This window comes from Rhinolophus sinicus, chromosome 11 (assembly GCF_057876585.1).
Source record: "Rhinolophus sinicus isolate RSI-liver-muscle chromosome 11, RSI-T2T, whole genome shotgun sequence".
Classification (NCBI taxonomy): domain Eukaryota; kingdom Metazoa; phylum Chordata; class Mammalia; order Chiroptera; family Rhinolophidae; genus Rhinolophus; species Rhinolophus sinicus.
The window spans coordinates 20,871,129-20,897,198 of NC_142511.1; the positions used below are offsets into that span (position 1 = coordinate 20,871,129).

The following is a 26,070-nucleotide window of genomic DNA, read 5'->3' on the forward strand; positions in this document are numbered from 1 at the left end:
ATGTCTAGCAAGCATTGCAACCTCATGTTTTGTTTACAACCTCTCATTGGGGGTAAAGCAGACCCAAATCTTGGAGCTGAGTTGACTGGTAGGGAGGGGAGTGGATAACTCCTTTTCTCTGTTAATTGGGAGTCCCACGGACAAAGGCCTGATTTTAAAATATATTTTGCAGCCCTTTCTGTCCCCAACCACAGGCCCTTGAGATCACAATGTAGTCAGATCCTAAAAAACCATTTTCACTTTGAAACAGATTCATACCACACCATCATATTCTATCAAATTTACATCTTAATCCTTGGTTTTATTATGCAATTAAAGGCTTTGTTTCCTATTTAAAGGAAAGTTAGGGAACAAGATCAGATTAAAGAGTGTGTGTGTGTGTGTGTGTGTGTGTGTGTGTGTGTGAGTGTGTGTGTGTGTGTATGTGTAGGGGGCGGTGTTTGGACCTGGACACCCTTCTCCTGTGCAAAGCAAACTTGTAGTAGGTCTGAGGACCATAAACATAAACCTACTTTCATGATGCAAGGGAGTCCACAGAGAAGTGAATCAGAAAGAATCAGAGGGTGCTGGTCTGGCTTCCTCTGTTCCCCTTTGGGCTGTGTGGTGCAGACCTCATGGAAAAGACTGGACTGGGTGTTTGTAATGCTGTTCCACACAGAATCTTAGGGCGTGTTCTCCCAGATTGTGCCTTATCTTGTCCCCTCCCTGGTGCCGTAGTCTGCTCCTCCTGGCCTTGCTCTCCTATAGTATTTACCTCCCCAGTCCAACCTGTGACTAGGCCACCTGCCTACTTCAGTTTTTGCAGTTCAGTTTACCAATATCTTGAACAACTAGTCAGGAATAGGGAGATCCAGGATTGGCCAGGTAGTAGAGGGGGAGGCAAGGGAAGCCCTTTTCCTGCCTGCGGAGCAGGATGAAGCCCCTAGAGTCTGGGACCCAGGGCTGCCTAGAAAGCGGTGCTAAGGAGTCCTTTGTCTATGATGATGGTGACAGTTAGTCTCACACCATCTGGAAAAACCCTCCAAATGAACACAAATAGATCTTGCAGGAAAAAATGAAAAATGAAAAGAAAAAGCGACAAGCAGGGTTTGGATGGGTGAAATGCACAATTACCGTCATTTATGTGCCCTTCTCACTCATGCTTCATTAACATGCAGCGCAGTCTCCGGCAGGCACGGCTGTCATTAAATGCATCAGCCAGGACACGTGGTAAGTTTTACCTGATTAGTAACATACTCACACTGGTAAACTCAGGTTCTCACAGTAGATTCCTTCTGCAAGATTGTTTTTGGCTTAAAAGTTAAAAATAAAAACAAACAAAAAGGAATGGAAAGCCTCCCCACGCCCCAAACAAATCAAAGGAAACCTGCCCGTGCCCTTGCCACCAGCAGGCTGACACAAAGGGGTTAAAAGTTAAGTGGCAGTCGAGCCTGAAGAAATAAGACGGGGCCTCTACATGAGCTGAACAAGGCATCTGGGGCCCGCACAAACCTCCACCTTTTTTGGCCTCGAAGGCGGCAACCCCAGCCTCCCTCCTTACGTCCTCAGCCTTTGGGACTAAGCAGGGAAGCTCACGTTGGTGGCAGCCAAGGAGAGGGGCCGGCCTTGCCAGGACTAAAGAGGGAGGGGAGGGGAAAAGCAAGAATCTCCCACCCCGCTTCCAGGCGGAGGGGCGGGAGCATCGGGTCCCGGCCCAGAAAGCAGTGTCTTGGGCTCTGTGCATCTCTCCGGAGCGGCGCGGGAAGGATGCTGGGCCGCAGGGGCGCGCGCGCGGAGCGCGGCATGCCGCGGGGCTGGACCGCGCTCTGCCTGCTGAGTCTGTTGCGTGAGTACCGGCTGCGCGCGCGGCCCGCTGGGCTGGGCGGCCAGGAGGGTCGCCGCTCCCCTAGAGGGCGAGCGCGCAGTCAGCTACACAGAGGGAAGGGACCCCTGCCTCAACCTACGCCCCCGCGCCTATAGCTGCTCCAGGCTTTGGTGGGACGAGGGCTGTGTGAACTGACTCCAGCCGGGCCCAGCGCCTCACCTGCGAAATCGGTGGGGTGGGACAGGAAGGGAAGGCGACCACGCCGCGAGTGAACTAGCTCAGGTGTTAACCTGCGGTGAGCCCCAGGCTTCCTAGAGTCGGACGGTGCGACTCCCCAGAGTTGTCTCTAATATAAAGAGCTTTGAAGTTGCCAGTGTCTCTTCGAGTTACCCAAGGTGCGGAGCGCAAAGTTGGAGCCAGAACCCGGAGAGGGGGAGGAGAAAAGCAGGGAAGTTTTACCGCTGGTAGTTGATTCAGAAAGCCAGGGTCTGAGCTGGCTGCGGGGAAGGGGGGCAGGCGCCCATCGACCACCGGGACAGGCGGAGCCAGAATTGGACATTTGGAAAGGGCGCGAAGCCAACTTGGGACCAGGCCACGCGGGTGCAGCACCCAGGAGGCCCAGGAGGCAGACCTGAGTTAGGTTGCCAGTGAAGTTGGGAATGAAGAACAGTCCCTGCAAAAAAATCTTTGCATTTAAGATCGCAAAGCTGTTACAACTCCCTCTTCCGACACCCACACTCGTTCCACTGGAGAGAAGCTGGTGATGGATGGAGTTTGTTCTGCTCCCTGCCTCCCTCTCCCCACCACAACTCTCCCTGGCACCGACGCAAGATTGTCACGTTTGGGGGTTTTCTTAACCCTGCCCCGCTCCAAGTTCCAAAACTAGTGGACGGGTCAGCAGACTAGTGGACGCTCCTCCTCCCCTCATCCACACACGCTCTTAACTTCTTAAGCTCTTGCTCTCACTTTGGTTAAAAAAAAAAACAACAATAAATGTTTATTCTTAATTGCTTTCATTTGGGAATAACATGCTCCATCTCATCTCGTTGCACTTAGAAGATTTTAAACATTGTCAGTTTTTCTCCCTTTTGCTCAAGATTCTGTTTCCAGCCCTCTAGGGCTCCCAATTCCCGGCTCTTACTAAAGGCCACCCACCACGGCCCCACAGAGTGGCCTGGGCCAGCCAGCTAGGGCTCTTTGCTCTCACTCGCCTCTGCTGTCCCTCTTTGGGTCCACCCAGTTGGAGAGAGACTCCAGGGATGGAGGAAGCTCTAAGTTAAGCTCTGGGCTGACCTGTTGGCAGCCCCAGACATGCCCCGTGAGGTAGAGAAAAAGCTGTCTCAGAGGTGTCCAAGCCCTAGAATGGGGACCTCCCCTGGGTGCTGGACTGCGTCCTCATAACAGGGATGAGTTGCTCATTGGCTCCAATTCCCATCAGATGCTCCACTTTGCTTTGACTACACAGCTTGTGATGGTGACGTGGTCCTGGGCTGAGTGAGGCCCACCCTTCCCTTATTTCCTCAGCTGGCCATTCTCAGTCTCCACTTGGCCTGCAGCAGTAGGGATGTGGGGGAAGCAACTTAACCTCTTCAAAACCTCAGGTTGATATGCTGAGAATTTCAGTATCTCTGCTTGGGGGTGAGGGGTAGGGCCTGGGTCCCCGTTCTCAATCTTGCCAGACTGCTTGGGCCAGTTTGTAGCTCAATGCCTTCTCTGGGAACTTTCTAGGCTGTGTGTTTTTTGAATACTAGGAGTTTTTCCATCCTGGGATATATCGAGGAATGAGTGAAATGAGTATCTATACCTTGAAATGTTAACAAAGGGGCGTTGCAGAAATTCTGTGCTATTATTACTGTGAAATTTAGGGCGGAAGGGGATTGATTATTAGTTTTCTCATCACTTACCGTGACCCAGAGCTTTGTTCTGGGAAGGTCTTTCTCTTGTCTCTGTGAGAAGTTGGCGTGGGGATGAACACAGTAGCCAATGCAAAGGAGACTTTCTTTGTTGGAAATAGGTTGGCTCTGGGCGGTAACCAGTGTCAGGGTGGGGACTGACAGGCCACCAGGTAGCACTGCCCCACAACCAGCTGGGAAGAGAACCCCATTTGTCAGTCTCAGGGTATTTGTTTCCTCTAAGCCCTCCATGGCCTGTCCTTTCTCTCTCCCTAAAGACACCCCCTAAGTCCCACCCCTTCACATTCCTCTTCTTCTTTTGGGTCCGTCGTGCTTGCTGACCCCACACCCATATCCTGTCTGGGGCTATGTGTAAGAGGGGAAAAAAGAAAAAGGAAAATAATTTTATCAGATATTTTCCAGAAGAGAGGGGACTCCACCCTTTGAATCTCTGCCACATGGAGACCGAGGAGGAGCAACCTTGGGGATCCCTGACTAATTCAGGGGTCCCCAGGGCTCCCCTTTGTAGGGCCAACCCTGCTGGCACAACCTTTGTAAATGCAAGTCTTCAGCGGCATTCCTGTTTGACTGATAAAACATGCCACCCAGGCCGTCTTTTTCTCATCCCTTTGGCTCCACCTCCTGGGGGCTTCATTCACTTGTCTTCCTCGCCTTCATTCTCTGAGTCTTTGTCTTCAAAAGCTCAGGGCAAAGAGTGCCAAGCTGCAGCAGATAAACTCCTGCACAGTCTTACAAAAACAAATAAAAGGAAGGAACAAATTCCACTTCTTATGGCCTCACTGCCTGATTTCCTTTAGACCCTGGGCAGGCAGGCCTGGGCTGACTTTCAGGGCTGGATGGTTACCCAGCTCCACCCTCGGGGTGCCTGGGCCTCCCTCTCTCATTGCCTTTGCTTGACCTAACTAAATGGCCCAGAGTGTAGAGAAGTGAAAATGTGAAGGTATGGAATTAGAACAAAAACACCACCCTCCAGAAGAAAATGCTCAGAGTTGCCAGGGCAGAATTTCCATATTTTTCTGGGCTTTGACTCTAATGAGGACATTTTCTTCCCTCCTTGGCAAAGAAGTAAAAACACATTATCAATGACCTTTAGTCCCAAGGGTCCCCGACTTTGCTAAGGAGAAAGATGCATACATCTTGGGAGGATGAGATACAAAAAATGGGGATGCATCCCAAGGTGCACTTCCTAGGACCTACGCACCAGAGCCCACCTGGGAATGAATCACTTTCCTTCAGATGTAAAGGCAAAGGTCTTTTGACTTAATTGGAAAGGCTGTACTTTGCCAATTTGGGGGAAAAGAAACGGCATCTCTAGGTAGCCAGTTCCATCATTTAAGAGAATTCCTTAAATAGTCTTCGGGTGAGAAAACCTTGACCCCAGGACGCAATTCAACAGGAAGCTGAACTGATGAAAGAAAGTGGAATTTTGTGTTTGTTGGGCCCAAGAGACAAAAAGCTAAAGGACTGCAGGGTCCAAAAAGATATGCAGAGAGGAGGAGAGGTGCCTGGAGTAGAAGAGGAACCGTGGTGAGAGGAGGGCGGAAAAGACCTGGCAAGGAGACATTCCTTACGGTCAGTGTGGATGCTTAGCACAGTAGTGTTTGGAATTTCAAAGTTATGTGATCGTCTCTTCCGGGCTGGGCTGTAATCTTGCTCTATGTTCTCACATCCTCCGTCAACACACACTAGCCCTGTGTTAGTGGTGCTCTCGGGGAATAAAGGAATGGGTGCTTGGCTAGTCTACAGTGAAGTAATGCCGACAGAGGACTCCTGCAGCCTGAGGAAGGGGAAGCACGGAGCTTCCATCCAGGAGTCAGTGGCAATCAGGAAAATGGAGGCACAGATGACGGGAATTTAGGTCCCCAGAGAAAGCTCAGGATATTGGGGTTCAAGTAAGTGGATGGGGTCCAAGGCATACCATTTGAGAGTAAAGGGAAGTCTCAGTGCACTGGACACACTCAGGCTGCAGATACTGGGTTTATACTCACACCTCAGCGTACCACTGACATGTAGGAAGGCATGAGCCCAGTGCTTTGTTCTAGTCTGACATGGCCCATACTCACCCAGGCCCAGAACAAGGTTGCTTCCTGAATATTCCCAGGAAATATGGGTGGCTCACTATCTCCCAGAGCAGTTCATTCCATTTAAAAAGTTAATAATAACCCCATTATTTTAAGTATTTCTTTCCATTGCAGTGAAATTAGCCTTCCTGTAATTTCTAGTCTTTAATTCTAATTCCATTCTTTGAACTACCACAGAATTAACCGGATCTTTCTTCATGACAATCCTTGAAGACATTTCTAGTCAGAGCCACTAGAAGATAAGATCCTGGAGGACAAGGATTGTTTTTTTCTAATGACATTCACACCTAACAGTGTGAAGGAATCGTCTCTTATTTTGTGCTTCCCAAGCACTGAGCGTGGTCCTTTGCACATCAGTGGTGCTTATGAAAAATAAGAATGAATAAATCAGTGAAATGAATTTTGAAGAAGGTTGTTTATTTTCCCTCCCCAAATTCTTCTTTTCTAGATCAGAGATCAGCAAACTTTTACAGTAAAGGGCCAGATAGTAAATATTTTAGGCTCTCAAGGTCGCCTGGGGTCTCGGATGCATGTGCCACTTTGTTTGATTCTACAACACTTTAAACATATAAAAGCCATTCTTAGCTCACTGGCCATGCAATAAACAGCCCTTGGGTGGGAATTGGGCCTCCATCTGTGGTTGCCAACTGCTGATCTAGGTGAAATAACACTAGGCCCTCAACTGTATGACTTGGTTTCTAAAACTCTTAATTTTCTTTATCCTCCCATGGACACTTCCCAGTTTAATAAATTTCCCCTTAAAATATAGCAGCAAATGAAACTACTCTACCTAGAGGTGTTGGGTGTGAACACGCCTGATGCAATCACCCTTCAATTCCAGTGCTTATTCTGAACGCTGAGGACTATGCTAAGTGCCCTGAGTAAAACAAAGGCGTAGAAGAGATGGTCCTGGCACTCAAGAATTTTATAATGGAACTGAGGTGACAAGACCTATACTCAGGAAACAGCATACATGATTTGTTAGATAAGTGATGGAGTTATAGGTCATAAGGTCTTGGAGAAGCAGAAGGCAAGGGGGCTATATCAAAGACAATTACTGTTTCTTGGGCATTTACCAGACAGGCTAATTGCTTTACACCCCTTATCTCCTTTATTCTTCAAAACAACTAGAAAGTAGAAACTATTTTTATCCCCATTTTACAGGTGAGATTTAAAGAGTGGAAGAAGCTTCCCAAGGCCACACAGCTATAGATCATGGTAGACAAGCCTTCCTTCCATCATGGCCTGATTACAGACCCCAAGCTTTTTGTTTCCAGGCTCTGCTGTCTTCTCAAAACAGGCCGTGGGCTCCCAGCACAGGCCAGTGTTTCTTCTTTCTACTACTGTATCTCCATGGGCTAAGTCACCCAGGAACTCCTCCAAGAAACTCCTCTTGGGCGGGGTGCTACAATTTGAAAGGATGGGTAGAACTTGGCTAGGACATCAGAAAACAGCACCACCAAAACAATAAAACTAAGGGTCTGTGAAAAACAAGACCAAGTACAGGAAAACCCATTCTCTTGAAACACAGGCATTTAGTTATGTAGGTAGCAGAGCTTTCTGAATCTCTGAGGATTTGTGACCCCCTTTTAAAGGCAAACGGAATCTTCAATTTACTAATTGTCGGTAGAAACCTTATGAAAATTCATTTAATGTTCCTCTGCTTCCTTAAGTGCACCAATGAGAGAGGACTTGGGCCTTCTTGACTCCGATGTACCATAAGCATAGTTTGCTCGCGGTGCAACTCAGTGACATCGTTAAGTAAGGTGTATATATTTATTTACTCCTACCACGAACAGCTCCAGACTAATGTGGGTTTTGATACTTATGTCTGTTTTTCATTTATTTCTGTTCCTTCGCTTTCAGCTGCTGCTTGTCCTTATTGTTTGTTTCTAAGAGTCTCTTTCTAATTTTTAGTTTTAACTAGTATATTAGATATCCAAGCTTGTTAGAATTGTGTGTAAAATAAGAATAATTGCCCCTGAATAAGTACCTGTAAGTTAAATGAATGACTTTTACTACATGAATTTTGTGATATCTATTTGGCATCTTAGAATCCTCATTTTGTTAACTTCCTGAGGCCCTGTCTCCTCCCCTTGCTCCAAGTTCAAGAGTTGAGGTCAAGTATGGTACCTAGGGTCAAATAGGGTCCCTAGGGAGACACAGTTAATAAAGATGGAATGAGAACTAAATGGAGAAGATAGCATTTCACTCGACTTTACATCATTCTCACGCTCTGTGGGGTGATAATAAGGGCTGTGCCTTCAGTCTAGAATGGAATATAGTGGTGGTTTCGTCGACTACCTTTTAGAATCTGACTGGAAGGCTGCTATGACTCCCCTGCAGAGTAGGGGATCAGAAATTCAGGTAAAATAAAGGTCAGGATTTGATGGTTTAACGCCATGGATATGTGTGGGAAGACAGGATAAAAAGAGGTCTGTGGTCAGTCTCGATTCTTACAAATGTCATTCCTTCAAGACCCCAGTCTCTTCATGGGCACTCTATAAATGAGGCCCTGGAGATTGTGAAACCAAGAGACTCCCTCACTGAGAGTCCCTAGGCCAGTATTGACTCCCAAGGCCCTGCCAAGGTGCCCCCTTGTCCTACACCAGCTTATACATACCCCACGCTCAGCCTTGCTTTTCTCCCTCACCGCTTTGTCCAGTTTCTCCAGAGTCTCAGAAGCTTCCCTGCTTACCCTAGGCTCAGGGACATGAAGCTGAGTCTGGGGTCCTGTTCTCATTTGCAGACGGATCCTGCTACATGAGCCTCAGTGCTTGGCCCAGTGGAAGGTGGGAGGAGGAGGCTCCTGTAGCTGGGAGCCCGACCCTAGTGCATTGGTAGCTGGCCTGGGCCCATGGTTGCTTCATTCATCTGGCACAGGCACTTCTGTCCTCAGAACTAGTGGCAGGTCTCTCTTCACATCTGGAAAAGTTCAAAACTGTTTGTCTGGGTGAAGGACGCCCTGGGGGAGGGGATTCAAAAGCATGACATCACCTCAGCCAGGCCCAGCTTCCTTTGGGGAGAGAAAAGGGCTGGACCAGGCTGGGCCAGATGGGATTCCCAGGAATTGATGTATTGTGGGGGAAGAGGAAAGGATGGGCAGGAAGGCTGCTATCAAGGGGGGTTCCAGCGGTGCCTTGGAATGGTTCCTTGAGAGGATGACCCTTCAATTCAGTGTCCAAATGTTCCCACCCTCTGCCCCCTACAGTGAATTCACACCTTAGGATCAGATTGCTGAGAGGCTTCTATTTGAGGACAGAAGAAGACTGGGTCTGCTTCCCCATCTATCTTATTTTGATAAACGCACCCCCTAACTAAGCCATACAGGAGCCCCTCCTTTGCTCTCCAGAACTACAGCCCCTCTGACCCTCTGCTCTAGAGTCAGCTAAGCCTCAGTGGCCCTATTCATTTTCGCCCGCACGAACTATGGCCTTCCTTCTCTGCCAAAACCTTGGTGATTCAGATTCTCATCTTGAAAACGGAGATAGCAATAGTATTTTTTCCTTTCGCTCACCTGCCACATAATATTGATATGATAGTTGTACTCACTGTTACTATCAATCTCCTTGCAGCAGGTCGGGGCTGGAGGTAGATGTGGGAGAGTACGACTTGTCACCACCTTAAGGAGAAACATTCTGGGCCCCAGGTTCATTGCCTTGAAACTGAAACCTAACTTCCCTCTTGTTGCTGAGGGAGAGAAGAGGAGGCCTTCTGCACTGCTATTTACCTGGAAACCTCTGAAAAACACAGACCTAGTTCTCAACCAGGAAAATTGGTTAGGGATGGACCCTCAGGAGCCTTTCCTCAAGGATGGCCCTGCTGAGTGTGAGCTCTGGATGCCAAGTCCACCCCTACGTTCATTAGGCCCAAGCCAAGTGTACAATGAGGCCCTCATATTACACTTCTAAATACTTCCAAGTTATAAAGGCCAACCAACTGATAAATAAAGTATCTTCTTTCCTCTTAACTTAGAAAACATATCTTCGTGGTCACCGGGGAGGCCAGATTTGAATTCGGGACTCTCAGAGCCCTAGAATTCAGTGCCACAGTGTGGTTAAGCAGGGGGAGATGGCCCTTGGCTCCAGTGCACCCTTCTTCTGTTCTTCTTACCCATGACTCTGGCCCACACTATAGGGGATCTTGATGCATGTAAGGGGTCCCCCGCCCACACATTTACACTCTAGCCCTGTCCCAGCAAAGAGCCCCCTTTGCTGTCCTGGGCCTTGGAGATGCACACTTGGTGCTGCAGTCCCTCCTAGAAGGATGCGCTGTGACAAAAGGCCTGTGCAGCTCCTCAAGTGGACGGGGCGTTGTAAGATTTCTGGTCCCCAGTGTATGATCTGGAAGAACGGGTACTTGTCTTTGGCCCCTGGACTCCTCATGGTTTGGGGGAGGGCAGGGCAGGAGGAGGAACCGAGTATGAACTCTAAAATGCAGGGCCCAGGCAGGAATCTTCTCCTCCCTGGTCCAAGGATGGGATTGCTGGGTACCCCAGGAAACGTGGAAAGGCAAGGACCCTTGTGAAGACCTTCAGAGAACAACTTGATGCGGGAACATGATCCTATAGCAATTTAACATGTTTTCTCATTGATTCTCCCAAGAATCTTTGTAAGGAAAAACCCTCACTGTAGAGATTGGTACACACTCACACACACACACACACACACACACACACACACACACACACACACACACACATTAAATTACATAGTTATTGGCAGAACTAAGTTCTCTAGCTCCCCACTACATCTAATGAGAGACCAGGCCTTATGTTTCCTAGTCTATCATTTGGACTTCTAGGGCAGAGCTTCCTGAAAGAAATCTTGGGGTTGCTTACTGAAGGTCTTCAACCCAAAGAAAGGAGACTACGTTTAAAGGCCATGTGGAAAAGAATGAGGGGGATTTGGGAATAGGGAATTCTAGGAAGGATAGAAGATTTTTAAGGGGATTATATAGAGAATGGTGGAATCTAGTGATTATTCCAAGAATCAGTTTGGTGGATGGAGAGTGACAAAAAGAGAGATGGATACATTAAAAAGGAAACGGGTACATCTGCCCCACATTTTAGATCTTTGTAATATTTATTCAGCTATAATTTGATCTTTTAATATTTTACTTAATATGTTATAAACATTGCCTCATATTCTCATGTTGCTATAGTTTTTTCATAAGTTTTTTTATTTGTAATGATTATAGTATGTTAGGTTCATATGCCATTTGACCTGTTGTAATTCACTTAGTTGCAACTTTTCCCTCCTATAAATAATACTATACATACTATACTAGGCACTTGATACGTACAAGTTTTTCCTTCCCTCTTTCCTTAGGGAAATCTACTAGTGGGAAATTAGTTGCCTGTCCAGAAGGATGCTTTTGTTGCTGCTGTGTTGGCAGGGATGGCAGGGGATGTTCTAGACGGATTCTACCTGAAACCCAGAAATTGAATCAGGTGACCTCATGAGGCTCCAGGACAATTTTGGTTCTGATCATTCTTCCTCGTTTCCCTACAGCCTCTGCATTCACAAATGTGACTGAGTCGGATAATGTTACCTCAGAGTCATCTACCACAGGAACATTTTCAGCTGTTCCTACAACTGTATCCAACCAGGAAACGGTAACACCAAGGACTCCTGAAAGTACCACGTTCACACATGACTCTCAGGACAGCAATGCGACCATAGCAACCAACTCAGGTAAAGAGTGTTTGTCTCAGGCCCCAGAGGGATGCTGCTGGTGCTTGGGTAAAGCATTAGATATCTGCAGACCACCCCCCGCCCCCACTTTTGCCCACAGATGAGAACGTACAAGTGCCTAGTAATGATGGCTTGGGATCATGTTAAGGATGCCTTGAAATAAGTTTCAGATCATTCTTTCTACAGTGTCAGCTTTCTCAGGCCAACACCTGGCAGCTGATACTGATCAGTAACGCTCCTTGTACTTCTGCCCTCACGCTGTGTTGAACTTAGTGATAAAATAAAGATTAAATGAGAAATCTTTAGACATCTCTGATCCCTTCTAAGTGAAGGAAAGCGTGTACAGGTTCAAACTGGGAGTCTTTGACTTCTTTAGGGTGGACCAGCATCCAGTTAAGTTTTGAATCTTGAGCGCACGTCTAGTACATTCTAGATTATAGCTATGGCTGCAACCGCTGGCTTGAAATCAGCTTGGTAAAGGTTAGGACATCAGGTAACTCTTAACTCTCCCAATTCCCTTTTCTGGGTTAAGTTATTGCCTATGTCATTATCTATAAGGTCTTCATTCAAGACAGTGAACTGAGATGTGTGTGCGTGTGTGTGTTTCTGCAAATGTGCACACATGGGCACTTGTGTTTTTGGTCTATTTCAGAGACTGCAACCAACATCACATCTACCTCTGAAATCTCCTCAGTTCCTGGAACCATGGGCTCTTCTACGCAGACACAGACCTCTTTAACCGTCACAGTGTCTTCCACCCCAATCAACTTTTCAGCTGCAGATATGACCTTGACGCCTAGCATGTCACCTGGGAATGTTTCAGGTCCCCCAGACAATGGCACCAGCCTTGTGACGTCTCCCCCATTATTATCTTCTACCCCAACTACTATCAAGGTGGGTGAATTAGGCCAAAAATGGCAGGTTGCCCCTCACTTCATATGTATACAAACTCTCTCTTCCCCTCAACCTCTTCTCATCCCAATCAATGAGACTTGGGTTTGGGTCCTTAGGAATTAGCATGGAAAATAGGAAGCTTCAATATTGCTGAAAATTCAGGATAAGGGGAGGGGGAAGGTGGAGTCAGGTGGCAAGGCTTATCTGTGCCCTGAGTATTGCATTTCCAAGGGAATGCAATAAAGGGAATTCTCTGAGGTGCATCCATTCCTCTGTGTCTTTTTCTAGCACTTTTTGGGCTGAGCTTTGACCAGGGCACCTTTTCCCCTTTGGCCATACTTGGAAACCATCCTCCTTGATGGAGCTGCTTTTCCCAAAATATTTAGGACAAATACCATTTCCTCTATGTGAGGAGGTTTGCTGGCTGTGCCCGGCATAGAGAGGCAGTGTGGAACGTGGCAGACCAGAGCTGGTGAGCTCAACCTGCCCTTCTCAGCCTTGGGGCTGGTGGCTGTCAACAGCGTTCAGCAGAAAGGGGAGAAGACATGAGGATGCGGAGCCTGAGAGCTGGCAAGCAGCGGGGCAGGGGGCTTCCTGGCTGCTGTTTGTAAAGGAGATAGAAGAGGAATCTGGAGAGTCCTAGGGGCCAGGAAGAAAAAGAGTGTCACGGGGATCTACCCAGCCCCCGTTATCTATTTATCTGTATGGCCTGACTGCAAGTGAAAATTCACTGGAGGGAAAACAGACTGAATGGGAAAAGATCCTCTCCGCTTCCGTTTTTACACCATCCAAGTCAATGTTTACCAAGAATGCATACTTGCCTGCAAGCCCAGGCCGGTCACAAAAGTTGTAATTATCTGCTGGGGTTAGGGGTTGAGGTGGAGGAAGAGAGTGTGGCTATTATAAGTCTCTAGTCCTCTAACACATTTTTAAATTTCTTTTTCTCTAAAATCTCTGGAGAGAGTACTTTACATAAATCAAACTGGAAAAGAGGTGGTGAAGAAATGAGGGACAAAGATACTGGCTTATTTACTTTGTTTTTGTTTTAATACAGGGAGAAATCATATGTTCCAGAGGCGAAGAAGTGAACATGACACAAGGTATCTGCCTGGAGCTAAATAAGAACTCCTCTTGTGTAAGTCAAACTTCCCCCCACCCATCTCTATTCCTTGTCCCTCCCTCTCCTCCCCACCAAGCCTTCTGAACCCCTGAAGTCATCTTGGACGGAGTGTACTTTGGTGGGTGGAGGACTGAAGCTGGTCAGGCGGCTCCAATACTGAGCTTTGGGTTTAGGGAGTGAGAAGCCCCATCTGGTGGACAAAGAGGAAAAAGACTATTTTATTTACATTTATTAAATAGTTATTTTTTTCCCCTCCTCTGTAGTGCATTTAAACTATACAGTCAAATTTAAGTTTCCTTTTACGTTAAGAAAGTCCTTTGTGAAATATAAACTAGTCACCTAAAATATTAATTTATTTGTTGTTCTTATTTACATGTAATTCTTTAATCCATATGGAATTTCTTTTGCTATAATGCTGTATTTTCCATATAACCATTTTTCCTAACATTATTTATTGAGTGGTCCTTTCCTTTGTTGATTGGAATGCTTCTTTTAGCTTACATTAAGTTTTCATATGTCCCTGGGAATATTCTTTAGAGCTTTTTTGTTCAGTTTGTCTTATTTTTTTGGCCAGTTTTAAATTTTAAAGACTGTATTATACTTTTACATTATAATACTTTTAATATCTAGCCAGGAAGGTCTCTGCTCATTATATTATACAAAATGTAAAGTATTTTCATCTATTCTTTTAGAAAAACTTTAGGAACATCTTGTCCAGACAGAAAAAAAAATTTTTTTTTAATTGAACTACTCTAAAATTCCTCCATTTTTTCTGATATTCTCTTATATTGTTGAGCATCCTGGTTTTTTTTCAGTTTTAACATTTTTTCCTATAGGTTTTATAGATTTCTTCTTAAAGTTATTTATGATATAGATTTCCCATTATATATTCCAATTGATTGTTGCTAGCATGTTAGAAAGTTAATTAGGTTTTAAATTTTTATCTGAGGTTTAGCCATTTTCTTTAACTTGCTTATTAATTCCAGAAGCTTTTTAGTTGATTCTTTTCTGTTTTTAAGGTAAGCTGTCATGTTATCTACTACAACGTGTTGTTTTCCCCTCCTTTTTAGTAGTTATGCCTCTTGTTTCAGTTTTATGTCTTATTGCATTGCTAATAATGTACAGCAAGTGTTAATTTTTAATGATGATAGCAGACCTGCTTGCTTTGTTTCAATAAATCCCAGTTTCCCGACAGTAGTAAGGCTCTAGGTGAAGGATGGGACAAGAAGAAGAGCAGTATTTACTTGTAGAAAAAGAAAGAAAAAAAACATTTTCTTACAAGTTGAGAATACATTTAAGGGAATGATATGTGTGATGTGTGACATACACAGATTGGAAAGGGCCTGGGCAAAGACTAGTATGTAGCGGGCATTAAGTTACTTATTTTGTCCATTCTAACTATTAATATCTTACCTGCAATTATCAGTTGGGTGACTCTGACTCAAAAATCTTTTAAAACTATACCCAAGAGAAGAATTTAACCTAAGACTTTAAAAAACAACAGAAATTGTGAAGACATAGCTCACACAATGGAATAACTAAATACAATTTGCCAAACGGTTAACTTAAACATGAATATACAGTGTGCAAGTAATACTGCGTGTTTCTCATGCTGGTTTTCAACTCTGTTCATTAAAAAATATTGCCAAACCCTTTGCCAATTGTAGCCAAGGAAATTGACCATCTATTTTTCCTTCTTCTATTTCTGCCATCTTGGTTGAGCATGTATTTTCTTGTGTATCACACAGGTCTGAGCCAGAATGCTAATTCTCTGTGCCAACAATTTAGAGCTAATTGCAGTGTCTGCCTGTCTATTGCTCTTCAAAGCTCACGTTTAACTAGGGTCATCATATAAAACAAGTGCCAGAAATTTGCTGTTACTCCAGAAATAGTTTCTCTTATGTTGCTGTGGGCTGTTTCACGCTGTTGTCTTTACTGTCTAATCTATGTGTATTTTGTGCCACAGATGAAAAGATCTTCACTCTCCTCTGAAATTTGGGGAGGATCTGTGAGTAGTGATAGGGAAAGAGGGCAGTTTCCCCAGTGCCCTAAATAAGGCTCTGCACTGCCCCCAATGAAGCAACTCTGGCAGCACTAGTGTAGTGCTATTGCTTCATTGTTCTTCCACGACTATCGATCCCCTTTTCTTCCTGAGGGCTCCTCTTCCTCAGACCCAAGCAGCAGTGCCTTGTAGGACTCCCCAAGGTCATTTTTCCTCAGTCAGCCATCCTTGTTCCAGAGTTTTTAGCCACAGCTCCCGATTGTGTCCCAGATTCCTTTTCCTTGAGTCCTACTGCGTGATTGTCTGATAACCAATCTGTTCCAAAGACTGTAAGTAGTGTAGTGTTAATTTTCCTTAGGTTGCATTTGTATTTTTGGTGTCAGAAGGCTTTAAAGTACTGGTTCTTACTGTGGGAAACTCAGGCCCTACTCACAATGTCATGAGAAATCCAATCTCATGAGAGTTTGGATTTCCCCAACATCACGTCCTTGAGTACTTATGTAATGTTAGCATGCTCCTACATCTATATTCCCATAATAGAAATATGCATGCATTGTTCTCAGCTACCCGGATACTCGTTCTGCGTTGGTACCTACTGAGCATCCAACATGTTAGCTCCCATTCTGTAGGTTCTCTAGACCTTTTTTCTGTACCTGCGTTCTGCAGACATTTGTATTCCAACCACTCCTTTTGCTTTCCATCCTTCATCTCTAGGCAGAAGTCACCTATTTCATCCAGGGAGAGGAAAGGGAAGGCAATCCCAGACTCTTCTCAAGCCCCTGGTACCTCATCTCAAAACCCTCACTAGCCGAACGTGTCACTCTAAGTCTGACTTTCATTTTCTCTGCCGCAATGTCAAGTTAATTAAGTTTTTGTGCTTGTGGTTTCTCAACTAGTTTCTAAAATGTGCGAGTACCTTATTCTCTTATGCTATGCCCATTAGTCCAGGGGAATCCACACACACAAAAAAAGTTCAATGGCAGTAAAATACACATAACGTAAAATTTACCACCTTAACTATTTTTTTAAGTGTACCGTTCAGTAGTGTTATGTACATTCACATTGTTGGGAAGCCAATCTTCAGAACTCTTTTCATCTTCCAGAACTGAAACTCTACCCCCATTAAACAATTCCCCACCCCCATCCTCCTAGCTCCTTGACAACCACTGTTCTATTTTCTGTCACTATGAATTTAATGACTCTGGTACCTCACATGAGTGGGATCATACAGTGTTTCCCTTGTTGTGACTGGCTTATATCACTTAGTATAATGCCTTCAAGTTTCACCCATGTTGTAGCATGTGTCAGAATTTCCTTCCTTTTTAAGGCTCAATAATCTTCCATTGCATGCATATACCCCATTTTGTTTATCCATTCATCCACTGATGCACACTTGGGCTGCTTCCACATTTTAGCTATTATGAATAATGCTGTTATGAACATAGGTGTATAAATATCTTTTCAACACCCTGATTTCATTTCTTTTGGTTATATACCCAGAAGTGGAACTGCTGGATCATATGGTAATTCTTATTTTTAAGTTTTTGAGGAACTGCAATACTGTTTTCCATAGCAGGTGCACCATTTTACATTCCCATCGACAGTGCAAAAGGGTTCGAATTTCTCCACATCCTTGCCAACACTTGTTACTATTATTATTTTTTAATATAGTATAGTGGGCATGAAGTAGTATCTCATTGTGGTTTTGGTTGACTTTTCTTAATGATAAATGCTGTTGAACATCTTTTCATGTGTTTATTGGCCATTTGTATGTCTTGGAGAAATCTCTATTCAAGTTCTTTACCCACCAATTTGGTTTTTAGAACTACCTTTCTTTAGAGCCACATCAGTTTATACGCAGAGGCTTTGTTTACTCAGCTAGTTTATATGCAGAGGCTTTATTTACTCAGCTAGTTTATTTACTCAGCTAGCTCACATCACATTTATCTGTCACACTGACTTCATCTGAGGTGAACTGCCTCCAGCCTCCAGATTATATCCGCCAGGCCCACGCCTTCCTTGCCCTATGCCCAACACTAAAGGTCAGTTTCCATGCAGAAAAAATAACTTACAGATGGAGGACTAATGAAGATAGTGTGTCTCCTGGAAAGAGCCTGAAATCTGGAGACAGTATAACCTCACCCTTGGTCAGCTGCCCACTTTTTGTGTAGCAGGTCCTTTAATTATTCCAGACCGTATGTGAACATAGAGGTTGTGCCTGCACTTTCAAATTCACACTAAAGTAAACCAAATTATTGAGAGAGAAAGAGGGAGAGGGAGAGGGAAAGGGAGAAGGAGAGAGAGAGAGAGAGAGAGAGAGAGAGAGAGAGAGAGAGAGAGAGAGAGAGAGAGAGAGAGAGAGAGAGAATGGGGCAAGAAATAGTCAGCATTGGGAAATATCTTAAAGGTCATTTAGAAAAAAATATCTTTCTTTCTCTCCCCACTCCAATGCTTAACCTTCTTCTTTTACACGTTAAGAGTCTTTGCACAGTTTTAGGATGCTAGAAAGGTTGCATAGTTTTATTATTGTGGTTATTCTTTTTGCAAAGTAATATGTGCTAGCAGACGTCGTTAGGGGCTCGCAAATCTGATTCTCATGAGCAAAATGGCGAGGCTGCGAGTTCCTCCTGCCCACCCTCCATGATGTCTGCCCACAGCCTCTCTTGGGGGAGGATGTTTATTTCAAGCATCCGGAGAAGCATTGTGCTTTGTTCAGGATCCACCTGCTCGTCTCCAGGCCCAAACACAATTCACTGATGCCGTTGGATTCCAGAGTGGGAGGCTGGCTGCTGTTATTCCCTTGAATTTAGTCCAAGAAGCGAAGCAAGGGGTGGAGGGACTTTGTGTGAAGGCCAAACCAGTTGGGATGTTAGCTTGAACAACAATTCACTGAGTTCTTGTGTTTATTTGGTGCTATGCTTCATGCAGTCTGGGTTCCAAATTATATCATGTACATCCACTCCCCACACTAAGGAGTCTTACAGTCTAGTCAGAGAGAAATGACAACAACAGTAATATGATTAAGCATCAACATGTGGATTCTAGATGATACAGTATATAAGGTATTGCTATTATTCATAGTAATAACTGCCATTTATCCAGTGCACATTAGGTTCCAAACACCTTGTTGGGACTCTTCATACAACACCTCCTTACTCACCACAGCAACTCAGTCTTCAGCTGAAGAATCTGACACTCAGACAAGTCGCATGACATGCAAAGAATCTAGTAAACAGCAGAGCTAAGGTTGATGTCCAATCTGATGGGCAGTAGGACCAGCCTCATGAGGAGGTGAGATTTGAGTGGAGTCTTGAAGGACGGGAATCCAAGGGGGAAGGCAGTGTTCTTCATTCTCCTGTCGCAGGCTCCCCCACCCTGGGCTTCCTCACTGTGGTGCCGCAGTCAAAGGCCTCTCCCGCCACCCCCGGCTTCTTCTGCACACATTCTGCCTGTTCTTCAAGGCCTATATTGAGATGTATCTGATAACCCCAAACCAGATGTATGCTCACCCTCCTTTGAATGTCCATAGCACTTTAGTTGTACCTTTCTTTGGTACTTGCCATGTAACTAGCTCTGCGACCTCTTAGACTCTTTGTGCCTCAGTTTCTTCATCTATGAAATGGGCAGGATGATAGTACCTGTCTCATAGGGTTGTGTAAGGCCTAAAGGAGTCAATATGTGTAAACACTTAGAGCAGTGCATGAGACAGTAAACACCATTTATTTTCAATGCCATGCACACAAACTGAGAGCTTGGACCATGTGGAATTCATAGCTAACACACACACACACACACACACACACACACACACACACACCACACCACACCACACTCATGACACACACGCAGAGGTTTTCACACAGTGTCTTATATTCAGGGCTTGATACATGTCAGAACAGCTGAATCTGGTTGAGGTGCAGCTTTTTAAGACTCAGCAGACTGAGGGAGGTGCCACTTCGTTTGGCTTGTTTACGTTGTGCAGGGTCCCTGTCCCTCTGCCCCTCTCAGGAAAGGGACATATTTCAACCAGAGACTGTCAGAAACCAAGAGTCATCCAGGCAGGCCTCCCGTCCTCATTCAGACAGCATGGTGTTAAGGCAGGTGTAGTGCTCCAGGAGAAGCCATGTAAGGCTCTGAAGAGAAATGGGCCTAGACAGGAAGGTGACTATTGATCTTAGCCAATGTGGTGTGCGCACTACCTACAGAAAATGCAGGTTTAAAGAGGCAGATTTCTCCAGAAGCAGAGCCTTTATTCAAGGGAGACCTGAAGAATCAATCCTTTTCCTGAGGGGTGAAGCAGCAGTGGCCTGAGAATTCATTTCTCTGAGACCTCGGCCCTTGGGGACCTTCTGAGGCTACCGTTGGACTCATCTTTCTGTGACTTGGAGGTTATGTAGGCCTGCTCCCCTAGCCTCATCCAAGCCCAGTGAGTTTCACTCAGCTCCCTGGCATTCCAGCTGATGGAAGAAAGCTGGCATCTGAGGCCGATGTTGACCTTGCCTTGTGCAGAAGCAAAGAAGCCTGGGTTTTCCTGCTTTGGGCCACAGCAGTAGGAAAGTACCCAGGCTGCTTTCCAAACTAGGAGGGCCCTCTGGCCTTGCCCATGAAGCAGTCCTGCCCACAAACAGGAAGCTTTCTCCTCCATGGAGCCTCAGTTCTTATGACCCTCACATACCTCAGGAGTTTTCCCCTAACAGGAAAGTTGTCAGAGCTGTTCAGGCATTTCCTCCTCCACCATCTGCCATCTGGACAGAGGAGAGAGTCTTAGTTTCCATTCCTTTCCTGTGCAGGGGTGGCCACTCTGGTTGGAGGCTGCTGGAATAAATCCTGAGAGGTGTGAGAACAGCGTGTTGGAAGGGCACAGCTAGTGTTTGTAGTTCATCCATTTCCTAGGGCTCACTGTTGAGGAATGATCAGAGTTTATCCTCTGAGTTGAGTTCCTGAGTCCTATTGTCCAGTCAGCAACCTGGAGGAAGATCTATGAACCTTAAACACATGGGTTCCATGCTTTTAACGGAAAAGGGGAATGGAGGACTAAACAAAAACACCATTTCCATTTGAGACATAATCTTTGTGAGATCCCCTTGGAAAGTAAGAGGGAAGGGACCGAGGATCCCAGTGAGTCTGTAGTCATGGATTTGATCTCCACTCATCACTTTTCTTGGCTCTCCTCCAATATTTGGAAATACCGTAATGTTGAAACAAAGAATTTTCTCCTCGTTCGTATTACACTATTAAGATTTTCTGTTGTTTGCAATTTGTTCTGAATCAATTTGAATAGTATATGTGTACATGGAAATCCCTAAATAAGAAATTTCCTAAATTTGTTCTCTGGCATCTTACAGATGCCATCTTACACATGAGACACTAATACACATGTTTTGGTACAGAGACATTTTTGAGGTGTTTTGGTTTTTTTTTCTTATTATGTTCTTTCACATATATAATTCGTGATTTTTTTTCCCCCAGTTTGAATTTTATAAAAAGGATCCTTCTTGTTGAGGGGATAACAGTGTGAACTTAACCAGAATCATTGTCAAGACTGAGTGCAGTTTAGGGCATCCTAGTAACTTCACCTCTTGCTCGTCATTTTTCTCTGTCTTCCCAGGAGGACTTTAAGAAGGACCATGGAGAGGAACTGATCCGAGTCCTGTGTGGGAAGGATCAGGCTGAGGCTGAAACCAGGAGGTGCTCCTTGCCCTTTACCCTGTCTGAGGTGAGGCCTCGCTGCCTGCTACTGGTCTTGACCAACAGAGCAGGTAAGGTACATATTTGTCTTGGGGGCTAGGAAGGGAGTGGGGCTGAGATTAGAGGACGCTGAGTAGAAATCAGGCGTCTTAGCTCAGAGAGTGCAGGTGCCAGGGAGAAAGGCGGGGCTGACTTTGGTAGAGGTCCCCCTGAGATGAACCACCCTGGCCATCAGAGCACCTTCTAGAACAACATAGGAGGTAGAGTAGGATGAGCTGGTCCAACTTTGAGATTCAGTTCCTCCTGTTTCTAATTCTAGAACTTTCCAACAAGCTCCAACTTCTGAAACAGCACCAGTCTGACCTGAGAAAGGTACGTTGTTCTAAGATGATGTGTCGGGCATTCACTGAGGTAAGGGAGAAAAATCACTATCTTCTCCAGACCTGCCCTTCCTACCTCTGTATCCTTCTGCAGCCGTCTTCACCTTTCTATGATTGAAACAAAATTTTACAGTGTCCCTTAGTTAAGATGTGTCAGCCTTGAATCCTATTTAGAAAATCCTGGAGGTCAATGTCTTCTTGTGTTCGTTCACTGTTGAGTCATACCCAGGGGTCTAGTGTAGGATGAATTCTTTTCTAAAACTCACATTCCACAGGTAACTAGGCTCTCTTTTCTGTCTTCTCTTCAAGCTGGGGATTCAAGACTTCACTGAACAAGATGTTAGGAGCCTCCAGACTGATTCCCCCCGCAAGATTTTGATTGCACTGGTCACCTCGGGGGTCATGCTGGCTATCTTGTGCACCATTTGCTATTTCCTGATGAACCGCCGCAGTTGGAGCCCCACAGGAGAAAGGCTGGTCAGTCTTGGGGTCCAGGCCAAGGGAGTACGGAAAATAGTGGTGTTCTGGGGAGGTCCATGGACAAGTCAAAAAAATATATAGCAGATTGGAAAGGGGGCACTAACTGGGGCCAACCCACATCACTGCGGTAACAGATGGTTCATATCAACTATTTGTTATTTTCCCTGGGATAGTTCAACTGGGTACAATCAGAACAGGCTGCTAAATCAGCCACTTATTTGCAAGCACATTAAATGGCCACAAGTACCACTTGGCTCACAAGAAGGGGACATGTGGAGGAAAAAAATCTACTCTCGCAGTGTTCTGGATGAGGAAGGACAAGGCTGGGACTTGACTCTTGGTTCTGGGCTGGGGAGGTTATTATACCCTGGGGACTGCCTGGTTTCTGGCGGGAGCTGGCTATTGAGCTGCAGTGGCATGGTGTGGTGCCTCTCCTCTGTCCTTTCTCCTCTAGGAGCTGGAACCCTGACTGCTCTTCAGGAAGAAAGGAGTCTACACATGCAGCTTCAACGCCCCTTCTCCCTCCTACTTCCTTTCTTTCCCACCAGTGTCTCACTCCCCTGCTTACTAGATAATGTTCCTTTATTTATATACCATTTAGGGTGAAGACCCTTATTACACGGAGAACGGTGGAGGCCAGGGCTATAGCTCAGGCCCTGGGGCCTCCCCTGAAGCTCAGGGAAAGGCCAGTGTGAACCGAGGGGCTCAGGAGAACGGGACCGGCCAGGCCACATCCAGAAACGGCCATTCAGCGAGACAACAAGTTGTGGCTGACACCGAATTGTGACTCAGCTGGGTGGGGCAAGGCTGGGCAATGTCTGGGGAAGGGACCCTCCCAGCATCTGACCACTGCTTCCCTGCTGGAGGTGCCATCCCTTACTTTCTCCCTTTTCCACTGCACACACCCTCTGAGGCTTTTACTAGGGCCCTGTACTGCACCACCTTGGGGTTCTCTCCACCTTGGGGAGAGGCAAGTAACCCTGCCCTTTACACATTCAGCAATCTGACCCCAGATTTGGGTCTTCTTTGAGTAAAGGCATGATGGGGAAAAGCCAAGGTTCAGAGAAGCTTCCAGTGGGGGTTGATGACCTTGCAGCATTCACACATGACCCCTTCCCTCTCCCTCCCCTCTGCCTCATTACAGGAACTCCCAGGGGAAAGCATAGGTTTTTCTGGGCTACAATGTCCTCCCAGGAGTCTCTGTCATTTCTGTTACTTCCTTATATTTTTTTCTCTACTTTAGGGAAACCAAACCCACCCATTGCACTTGCTCCTTTGCAATGCTATAACCAGAAAAACTTGTTGTCTTATGCCATGTCCCTTATGTCCCCTCCAAGTCACCGTGGATTCAGCCACCAGCTTCCCTCTGGCTCTCCAAGTTCCCCCCGAGCTCCACAGGTTCCCCTCACATCTGTGTATAGAGAGCTGCCCAGGTTTCTGGCTGAGCCTGGAACTGGGCTCCGAGGTTTAGAACAATGTCCTGGGTCTCTGTGTTTGGGAGACAAGGTGGAGCTGCAGGGACACACATGTTGCCACTCGTGGGGGCAAATGGGAGAGTACACGGCTCAGTCTTGGTCTGTCTGGAGCCTTGCAGGGCTTCTGTTTGGTCTCCTCTTTCTCCCTATGGTTAGACTGGACAGGAACATGAGACCAGATCTTTGCACCAAGCCTCCTGAGCTGTGTGTATCTGAGGAAGCCTCTTGCTCTTAAGCTAGGTCCTGGCCTTGTCCTCTGATCTCGATGGCTTCCTCCTTCTTCCCCGATTCCTGGGGTGAGCTGTGTCCTCAGTTCCCCAGTAGATTCTTCTGTCTCTGCCTTCCCCACCCTGACCCCCTTCACTGCTCTGCACCCCTTGTGTTCAGGGCCTCGGGATATCTCCAGAGGACCCTCACCACAAGCCGCCTCCTCTGTGGGTGAGCAGGTTCTCTTTTGTTTTTGTTTTGTTTTTCCCAGAGGGGTGAGCAGGGATCCTGGTTTCAATGACGGTTGGAAATAGAACTTTCCAGAGATAGGAAGATTGGGTGGATTTTTTTTTTCTGAATAAAAAATGGTGTGTAAATACTGTAATTAAAGTGATAGTGAAACACATTTGTTCTGTGGCTCTGACCCAGCTGGATATGTCTAAATGCCACAGCAGTGTGTCTCTCCAACAGATCTGGCTGCACTGTGCAGTGATGGTAGGGAAGGGCTAGCCAGGGAAGGGATGGGACTATCTCAGGGGACACAGGTACCAACCAGGATGCTGCCCCTTGGACTAAGTCTGCGAACTACTCCCCTCTCTGCGGGAGACAGAAGAGGCTGCCATAGTAGCTGGACGACCCTAATCATAGAAAAAAAGGCAGACCACAATGCAGCAGGGGCCTTCAGGATGGGGGGATGGTATGCTGAGAACTTAGGAGCCATACCCTTGCGAAGACCTTTCAGAGAAGAGTCACGTTCTGGTAACTGTATGCAAAAAAAATGCAAAACAAAGGGAAGGCGCCATGCCCTATGGACCCTGCCCCTAGCTGGGAGCAAAACAGTAAAGGACAATGTGGGGTACTTCTGCTTTAGAGATCTGGCTGCCAGCTCCAGGAGGGGGTGGTCTCCTCCCTCAGCCTTTAGACAGCTGGCCTAACTGCAACACCTTCTGTACCCACACTACCTCCAGGGCCTAGACTCCCCCACCCCCACCCCAGACCATAGGAAGTGGGGGAGGGCATGCTGACGGACACAACTGAGTAGCTTCAGGAAACACTCCCAAGTGTGTCAACAGTGGCAGAGGCCGTTGGGGCCAAACAAAGGACCCTTCCATTCTTATCTCACCAAAGCCAGACCTTTCCCTTTAGCACTGCCCCACCCCCACATCCCCCTAGTTTTCTCCAAAGCTCTAACCAGAGGTTCCTCCCCAGGAGGTGAAGAGAGATCTAAAGGCTTCCCTGGAAGGTGATGGCTGATTGTGGGAGGGTGGAAAAAGAAAAGATGGTAATCCGGAAAAAGAAGTCAGGTTGGCCTCCATCCATCTAGTCACACATCCTGCCAGGAGAGTGACAAGATGAGGGTCTGGCCAGTTAGGGGTGGCAGGGAAAAGGGGTGAGTACAGGGTACAGACTCCCAGGAAACATGGGAAGAGGAGAAAGAGCAACTGAGTCTTTGAACCGCCTCCAGCCTGAGGCCCAATAACCTCGGGGTATTTTACCCCGAGTATGTCAGAGTGTACAGACTTTGGGAGAAGGGGTGCATGTGTGTATATTTAAGGGGTGGTAGGGTGGTGACTAGTTCTCTCTGATGGCTGGACTAGTTTTCTAGAAAATCAAATTTCCCCTTTGGCCTAAACATCCTGGTGTGGCAATAGCTCCACCTGCTGGCCTTCCTGGGCTCCTACCTCTCAGCTTCAGTTCATTTGCCTCCACGCTGGGTTTCTCCTCTCTTGAACAGCCTAGTCCAATCTATCTGATACACGAAGCTCATGTAACAACAGAAATGCACCGCTGGAGAGGACTTCAAAGGTACATTCAGCTCAACTCCTTATGGTATAGTTAAAGACAAACTAAGCCCCAGAGAGGGCATGTGGCTTGCCCAGATCACCTGGAGTTCAGGTATCCTGAATCCAAAGTGCTCCCTTCCTCGTATCACCCCCTCTCTTCTGCTGGGGCCTCACGGTGCCTCCAGTTGGATGTCATGAAGCTGGTGAGGACAGTGTCAAGATACTTTAGGGGCTTAACCTCTGGAGCATTTCATCAATGTGTGCTCTTCCAGGCCTGGCCAGCCAAGCAGGACCTGAAGCTTTGGGACAAAGGAGAGGCTGAAGATGCTGCAGGCTGGGGGCTCAGCCCCCTCTGCTGTGCCTGCAGCCCTCTCCAGAGAATTGATTCTGGAACGCATAACTGGAAGTGTCTTCTGCCAGGTTTTCATCTATGTGGATAAATCAGAAAATTCTGTAAGTCTGGGAAATAGGCATTCTCCATCCCATCCTCTCTAGGTAGATCAATCCCACACCTCCTCTTCACACAAGCTCAGTAGCAGATAAGCA

At 46.3% G+C, this 26,070-nt stretch overlaps 1 protein-coding gene across 2 annotated transcripts; it reads left to right on the top strand.

Annotated features, from left to right (window-relative positions):
• The first annotated feature begins 1,572 nt into the window (after positions 1-1,572).
• CD34 (CD34 molecule) lies at positions 1,573-24,146 on the top strand. Of its 2 annotated transcripts, none has more exons than XM_019713817.3 (8): positions 1,573-1,825; positions 11,312-11,494; positions 12,147-12,388; positions 13,443-13,523; positions 21,119-21,269; positions 21,518-21,570; positions 21,888-22,055; positions 22,660-24,146. In XM_019713817.3, exons 1-8 carry the CDS (start codon positions 1,747-1,749, stop codon positions 22,843-22,845), a joined length of 1,143 nt encoding a protein of 380 aa, XP_019569376.3. In that variant the 5' UTR covers positions 1,573-1,746; the 3' UTR covers positions 22,846-24,146. The 2 variants fall into 2 exon arrangements, with proteins under 2 accessions (XP_019569376.3, XP_019569378.3); XM_019713819.3 differs by having other exon boundaries at positions 1,626-1,825; positions 22,513-24,146.
• Positions 24,147-26,070: the final 1,924 nt, after the last annotated feature.